Here is an 8,739-nt window from a genome sequence, read left to right as displayed (position 1 = left end):
GCCTGTCTCGGTGCTTTGGGGTGCGCGCACGTCATGTGAAAATCGGCTCACAGAATCGGCTATTTAGAGTGACCGGCGCAGATCACCGATCGAGGCCGATCACGTGAAAATCGGCCATTTCCGGTCACGTGCCGATCGATCGGTGCATCCCTAGTTAGTTATGTACAGGATGGCTTGGACGTGCCCCGTGGTTTGGAGGGAAGTCAGCGAGGAAGTTAGACAGAGTGGTAGGTTCTGGAAACATGCGTCTGTTTTATTCCAGTTCCCTGGTTGTAAAGTTACGTTACTACTGAACAGGCCTAGTGAGCTAGTGTTAGCGGCTAACACTAGCCCCGGCATTGCCTGATGTTATAGAACAACCATCGCTGGAATGAGACATATCTTTTCAGAATTTACCAGGTTACCAATTCACCAATACACAGAGACAAACATAACCAACCTATGTAGCTGCCTATCTAGTTGTCACCCCACCACAGTATCGTTGCCTAGTATGCCTACACATGATTTTGTCTATCATGTAGATCTGTTCATGACACAGGCGAAAATGGCAAAGATCGACCTTGATCAGGGGGAAAAACATGGTCCATTGGATGGTTGCACTGGCATTGACTGGATATATGTTCAAGAAATATGACTGACGCGCTCTTGGTGAAATGTACTTTGTGTGCACTGTGGACTGGAGGACATTTCAGTGAGCCTCAGTCAACTTGCACAGTGTGACCCCACATTGACCTTGTATTGGTTTGTGGCTAGCTGTGTGGAGCTAGCTGTGTGGCTAGCTGTGTGGAGCTAGCTGTGTGGCTAGCTGTGTGGAGCTACTGTGAGGAACAGCATGGATTGTGCTGAGAAAGGCATCTACCAATCAACATCATCCTTGGTAAGTAGCAAATAGGGCGGCGGTTCCAAAAACCTCAGTGTGTTTGTGTGGCTGCTGTACTCACAGTGTTTCCCAGATTCCTTAGTCCCACCAGGCCCTGGACACTCTTTGAGTTCTGAGGACAAAAGAAACAACATTCAGATGAAACATTAATGAAGCAGGATGACCAGGATCAACCAGATGATCTACTCAAATGCGTTGCTGTCTAGGAATGATTGACAATAGGCTTTCCTGGAAAGCATTTTCTTCAGCTCGTTGTGTGTTGTGTTATGCTGTGTAGTTTGGTATTTACTCCCAGATGACAAATAAAATCACCCTGAGATGACATGGAATGACTACAGTACACCATAAGGATTTTCTGCACATTAACCTTTACTCACATAGCGGTCTATATGCAAATTATCAGGGCGAGAAACAAACAAACAAAACAAAAAAACATGATTTCAACCAAATTAAATTTCCCACACAAACTTGACAGTGGTAGAAGCTTTGCAGAGCCTGTGTCATCACTTGTTATGGTTACATGTGATTACATAAGTTCAGCAGTTATATAACTGACAAGCTACATTAGAAGGACTAACAAAGAGCAGATACGGGGCGGATAAGGAGTGGCTAAGAAGCAGAGGCAGCAGATAATAAAATGCTTTGTAAAACACTAACTGGACATCATCGTTTTTTCCATGTCATTCCGACATCATCATACACTAATTCCAAGTTCATATGCTATCAAATGCCACGTCATATTTGATCCTGTTTGAGGTATTTCTACTCTTTTCATATGCTGGAATTCTAGTTTATTTTGCCTCTCAACCAGAGAAATAATAATCACAACTATAACTAAATAAGAAAATAGCAAATAAGAGAATAAAAACAAGCTAACTAGTGGCACGCAGACAGGCTAGTGGCACGCAGACAGGCCGCTAACCCGACCTTGTATTTTCTAGGCAGCGGCAAAGAGCAGCTCTGCGCAGATGGCAGCTCAGATCCAGTCACCTGATCTTAGCGGCAGTGGAAATGTATCTTGCCCTTATGCTCCCTGCTAGCCCTGTGGCATCATGCCTACATCACAGTGTGCTAGCTCTGTAGCATCATGACTACATCACAGCCACCAGTGTTTCCCACAGGATTTAGAGAATTTGTGGTGGGGGACCGCAGACCCCCTAGGGGGGTGCGGGGGCATGCCCCCCCTTGAGATTTTTTTAAACATTTTAAAGTAAAATGCATGAATTTGGTGTACTTTGAGAAAGCTTAAGAGCAAAATTAAAAGGCTAGATCTATGAAGAACATGTCATCATTACTGTGCTGTGGGTTTACAATGACAAACTAAATTCCTCCCTATAGGTCAGGGATACTCAACTTGCTTTGCCACTTTTGTGAAATGATAGAAGGCGAGGGGCCAGTTAATAAACAAACAATATACATTTTTCTGTAGCGGATTGTAGGTTTTTGGGGTGTCAGCCGGAGTTTAGGCTGACAGTGTTGTGCACACCGGATAGTTAGTTAGGTTAAGTTAGTTAGGTTAAGTACATACATAAGTGCCTGGGTAGCGAGCAGATGGCGGTATTTGACAATTTAGCAGCTAAATCATAGATTATTGAAAGATATTCCATATTCCAGACTGAAATGCTATAACAGAAGTATTGGCCAGAATGACATGAACATTTATTGGACACTTATTCAGCGGATATCTTGCATGTTGCGTTCAGGTGCACTGTATTATCTTATTGTGGCGGTCAAAATATTATTGTGGCGGCCCGCCACAAATTCCTTTATGTATGGGAAACACTGCAGCCACAGAGTGCTAGCTCTGTGGCATCATGACTACATCACAGCCACAGTGTGCTAGCTCTGTGGCTACATCACAGCCACAGTGTGCTAGCTCTGTAGCATCATGACTACATCACAGCCACAGTGTGCTAGCTCTGTGGCATCATGACTACATCACAGCCACAGTGTGCTAGCTCTGTGGCATCATGACTACATCACAGCCACAGTGTGCTAGCTCTGTGGCTACATCACAGCCACAGTGTGCTAGCTCTGTGGCATCATGACTACAGCCACAGTGTGCTAGCTCTGTAGCATCATGACTACATCACAGCCACAGTGTGCTAGCTCTGTAGCATCATGACTACAGCCACAGTGTGCTAGCTCTGTAGCATCATGACTACAGCCACAGTGTGCTAGCTCTGTAGCATCATGGCTACATCACAGTGTGCTAGCTCTGTAGCATCATGACTACAGCCACAGTGTGCTAGCTCTGTGGCATCATGGCTACATCACAGCCACAGTGTGCTAGCTCTGTAGCATCATGACTACATCACAGCCACAGTGTGCTAGCTCTGTAGCATCATGACTACAGCCACAGTGTGCTAGCTCTGTAGCATCATGACTACATCACAGCCACAGTGTGCTAGCTCTGTGGCATCATGACTACATCACAGCCACAGTGTGCTAGCTCTGTGGCTACATCACAGCCACAGTGTGCTAGCTCTGTGGCATCATGGCTACATCACAGCCAGTGTGCTAGCTCTGTGGCATCATGACTACATCACAGCCACAGTGTGCTAGCTCTGTGGCATCATGACTACATCACAGCCACAGTGTGCTAGCTCTGTGGCTACATCACAGCCACAGTGTGCTAGCTCTGTAGCATCATGACTACATCACAGCCAGTGTGCTAGCTCTGTAGCATCATGGCTACATCACAGCCACAGTGTGCTAGCTCTGTAGCATCATGACTACAGCCACAGTGTGCTAGCTCTGTAGCATCATGACTACAGCCACAGTGTGCTAGCTCTGTGGCTACATCACAGCCACAGTGTGCTAGCTCTGTGGCATCATGGCTACATCACAGCCACAGTGTGCTAGCTCTGTGGCATCATGGCTACATCACAGCCACAGTGTGCTAGCTCTGTAGCATCATGGCTACATCACAGCCTGTGGTCAGCAATACTCCCCCAAAGCCTTGTTTACATACAGGAGGACAAATAGTTCAATACACTTGACGGACTCACGGACCAAAGGAGTGGTGCTCCAATGAGATGTTTGATAAATAATCATCTGTAAAGTGGATATAATGACCAAGTGGGTAAAGGCAAATAATAGCACAGCTAGAACAGTTGAGAAAATGACAGGGTTTCCCCCAGTGTAATGGAAGCATCGGGGATTATTTTTATATGTATTTTAAAGATTTTTTTTATTCTCTTTTTTTCTTTTTGCCTATGGAAACTATGTCCTCGCTTTTTTAAATGGTAAATGGACTGTATTTATAGAGCGCATTTTATATAGTCTATCGACGACTACCCAAAGCGCTTTTACATAAATACTTCACATTCACCCATTCACACACCGAGGCATCTACAGCCATGCAAGGTGCTAACTGCTCATCGGGAGCAGTTAGGGGTTCAGTGACTTGCTCAAGGACACTTCGACACACTGCCGGGAGGAGCCAGCCTCGACCAGAGAACCTCCCGATTCCCAGGCGATAGCTCTACCGCCTGAGCTAATGCCGCCTCTTCCTAAATCCTCAATTCCATGATTCCATCCATGATTGTGTGATCACAGGAACTATAGGGCCCTACCTACCTACAGGCTGCCATCAGTCTGCCGCTGGCCCGCATGCCGCCGGTCCTGTCTAAAGATACTTGCTACTGGGCCTAACACACTTTGTGGGGGAAACCCTAAATTACATCGCTTTACTGTAATGCAGCCTTTTAAACCAACAAAAGATAACACTTGTGTCATATCACCATATGCAAAATATAAGATGATATCTAGTCCCATATCACGATATCGATATACCGGTAGAGCTGCCGAAAATAATCGATTCAGAGATGCATCGCGATCCTTAATAGGACGATTCTGAATGGATTAACAAATATCAAAAATCGATTATTTAATTTAATTTTTTTTTTTTTTAATCAAATAAAATAGAATGTAAGTACATGCAGTTGTTTATTTTAATTATGGATCATAATACAATGCAATTCCAAATGCACTTTTATTTTAAAAGTAGCCACACAGTGAGAAAAAAGAAAGTGAGAAAAAATAAATCATGTATTGCGGAAAAAGTGATGCATCGATTTAAGATGCATCACGATGCATCGAGATGCATCGGAGATGCATCGAGATGCATCGTATAATCGAATCGAATCGAATCGTAGACTTGTATAATCGAATCGTGTCGAATCGTGAGATCAGTGAAGATGCACAGCTCTATATACCGGTAATATCACTATTGCCCAGCACTAGTGAGCTGTGCTGTGGGCCATCTGACAGCTCACATGGTAGGAAACACATTCCTCTGATCTAGTTTGGTCCATCACCAGCGTGCCTCCAGCCTCCAGCTTTTCTAGTTATTCTAGTAACTGATTCAGGAAGGGCTTTGGCATTCTGCCATCTGTCTCTGAGAGAGAAAGTGAGAGTTAGTGAGGGATCCAACAGTTTCATTAACTTAGCTTATCTAAATCCTCCTTTCTTCAGATTCCACTGTAGGTGAATAAAGCACTTTATTAGCAGAAACACACATACCGGTACTTCATGTCCAGCTTCATACCGCTCCGTTATGAAGTTCATATTTACTTCCTGTCTGAGACATCCCCCTGACCTGACCTGACCTCTGATTGGTTAGTTCAAGAAGCAGGAAGCAGGACAACCCTTTTTCCTGGTCACCTCCTGGTCCCCCCCCGGCCCCGCCCCACATTGGAAAGTGTGCTGGACTCTGCTGAGTGACGCTACAGTACCGCTGGACCCAAATACAGAAATATAGCTGCTTTTCCTTTAGTAATGCCTGCCTGTCTGCTCGTGATTGGCTGATCCTCTGGCTTGCCTTGGCTGACATCATGACGATGCAACGTCATCCTGGCTCTGTCTCCGTGGCAACGCTATTTTTACTTTTTGACGGAGGCTAGAGGACATGATGACATCACAGTGACAGGGCTGAGCGTGGAAGGAGTGTGTGTGACTCAGTGAGCAGCATGAGTGTGTGAGAGAACAGGCATGAGGCACTGAATAACATCTGATCATAGACTAGGTAAGACTGATATCTTTATATTGAAGCTGCTGATACCCAAAATGCGCTGAGGTGTGGAACGGATATTCTATCGTTAAATTTTACCCACACGAACACGGGGAGAACATTCAAACTGCACACAGAACCTGGGACGGACCGGGGTTGCAACCCGGGACCTTCATGCTGTGAGGGCAACAGTGCTAACCCCTGAGCCAGGTGGGTCGGGTTTACCCGTTGACACCAAATTAACCTGGGAATAACCCTGGTTGGACCTCGGCCTGAAAGGGGTATAAAACAAAATGAAAGCCAGACTAATGAACTTGTGTGAGGTGTTAGCAGCTCCTTCAGGCAGCATGACGCAGCTTTCACTGAAGGTGTTACACACTGTTGAGTAAAATAACACCACACTGCCATAATCAAAACATCTTGACTAGTTGTGGTCAACCTCCATCATATTGGAGATTAAGCACATTGAATGGCTGATTTTCCTCTCACAATATCTAAATATATATATCTAAATATTTTGAGATTATATATATACTGTATATCTAAATATTTTGAGATTATATATATATATATATATATATATATATATATATATATATATATAATAATAATAGATACAGTATATGGGCTTAACGCTACTTTGGACACAGTGTGCAAAATGCATATGGAAAGTATTCACTAATCATTTGATAGCAGCATGTACTCTCTGTTAGCCTATTGTCTATTTATTTAGAAGAGACACTGTGTAAAAGTCTATTAGAATACAAGCCTGTTAAGTGTTGATTTATAAAACGTGTGTGAAACAGGATTCTGTCATGCGTGTGATATTCTCTGAAGCATTTGGCTCGAGCTCTGATCTCTGACTGTAGCACGACTAGAATGGCAGCTAATTTGATTATGTGAATTCTGCTATGATTCACCTCTACTGTATATAAGCCATTTAAACAAGAGAGCTCAAACCAGCGTGCGTGTCGTTAAAAACGTGTTGTTGAAAGTAAGCTAGGAAGCATCAGCAGTAATGACGCCGCTGCCTGCAATATTCAAATAAATTCAAATGAAAGCAACGTTGATGATTGAAGAGATGTTTTCTCTCCTGTCTAAACATCACTATTTCCCACCGGCTAAAGAAATAATTAAAACACTCCAAGTAAAGACAGTTTCAGGACTGCTTTTATGTGATTGTGTCTTAACAAGACCAGGAGACCTGGTTCTGCCAGACCCAGAAGGAACAAATTCCTAATAGGCAACACACCTACAAACCACTTTATAAATTAAAAGTATAAATCATTTTAGGCATTTTGTGTGTGTGTAGCATTTTGTGTATAGGGGTATTTGGTTGTAGATTTGTGTATAGGCTAGACCAGGGGCACTCAATTAAAATTCAAAGAGGTCCAGTTAGAGAAAATGTCCTCAAGCAACAGTGTTGGGGGTAACTCATTACAAAAGTAACATATTACATGTAATATATTACTTTTAGCAGTAACTCAGTAATATAACTTATTACTTATAAGATTTCAGTAATATTATACCAGTTACTTTGTCAAGTAACTCAAGTTACAAATTGAGTTACATTTGATTAAATCAAGGCACATATTTAAAAAAGATACAATCATTTCCTAATCAAACTGTGTTTTTATGCAAATAACCACTATAGATGACAATCACAAAGGAAAAGAATAATACTTAGAATTTTGGATTGTTTACACTGACTTCATGGCGGTTGAAATTATTTTTTCGGGATGGTTCTGGGGCAGCGATGTCATTCTGCTGCTGCTGTTGTTTTGGTAAAAGTAATGCAAAAGTAGTCTAATAAATAACGAGTTACTTTACACAGAAAGTAATATTGTAAAGTAACTTATTACTTTCAAATGAAAGTAACTAGTAATATGTAGTATATTACATTTTTAAAGTAACTTGCCCAACACTGTCAAGCAAAGGTCCGGACCATTGTAACGTAGCTTACGCTATGATTTCAGTGCCATTGAACTCAATGATTGAAGTAGCCTAATGGTACGTCTGTATGTAGTCAACAACTGACTGTTAAATACAAATAAACATCAATAATGCTTATTTACAGTTTTCATATTTAACTGGATTAATTATACATAACTACCCTACTATAATAAATAAATGATCTTTTCTCATTTCAAGTAAAATTATGCATTTAAAAATAACATACAACAGAGTGCTTTGGAAAAATGTGCATCTTAAAATGAAGTGCTTTAATTTAAGAGAAATAAGTTTCCCCTTTTCTTCACTCCATTTCACATTTAACACTCTCAGCCAACAAACAACCTTTTCTCTTGAGAGAAGTGAGCTCCCTATCTATCTATCTATCTATCTATCTATCTATCTATCTATCTGTCTGTCTGTCTGTCTGTCTGTCTGTCTGTCGATCAACCTCGCATGCCGTTGCGTTGGGCAGTGAGTGTGCCCTGGTGTGTGTGTGTGTGTGTGTTTGCTCATGTGTGGCGCTTCCATAGACAGGTCAGGATCGCACCGCACTTCACACGAGACATACTGGTTTTGATCTGCCCGTAAGAACAATGAATGGACATGTAAGAGTGGTTTCTTTTGAGCACACGTACCGTCACCGTTTTTTTTTGACGTATTAACACGTCATTGGCAGTGAACGTGTTAATACGTCAAAAAAAAAAAAAAAAATTTGACGGTGGGACGTTGATCTAACCCTTTTACATCTCTTATATAAATATTGAAGCCACCGAACGTGTACAACCCATTCCACCGACCCACTAAGTGGGGACAGTGCTCTCCATTCTAGAAAAAGCCGAGCCAAAACTGCAGGGGAACGCGCGATGAAACCATTCTCATACTGTAAAATGGA

At 42.4% G+C, this 8,739-nt stretch overlaps 1 protein-coding gene across 2 annotated transcripts in view; it reads right to left on the bottom strand.

The window, feature by feature from the left end:
• usp2a (ubiquitin specific peptidase 2a) overlaps nucleotides 1-8,739 on the bottom strand; it is a gene marked incomplete at its 5' end in the record, with an annotated part of 73,362 nt that overhangs the window by 32,635 nt on the left and 31,988 nt on the right. For both annotated transcript variants that reach the window (XM_083637338.1, XM_083637339.1), the window contains one exon: nucleotides 942-992. In XM_083637338.1, the coding sequence (XP_083493464.1) occupies nucleotides 942-992 (51 nt within the window). The remainder of the gene's footprint in view (nucleotides 1-941; nucleotides 993-8,739) is intronic.

The sequence above is a fragment of the Poromitra crassiceps genome (assembly GCF_964638095.1).
Source record: "Poromitra crassiceps genome assembly, chromosome: 5".
Taxonomy (NCBI): domain Eukaryota; kingdom Metazoa; phylum Chordata; class Actinopteri; order Beryciformes; family Melamphaidae; genus Poromitra; species Poromitra crassiceps.
The sequence above is the reverse complement of the archived record's forward strand: the minus strand, read 5'-3'. Positions and strand labels throughout refer to the sequence as shown.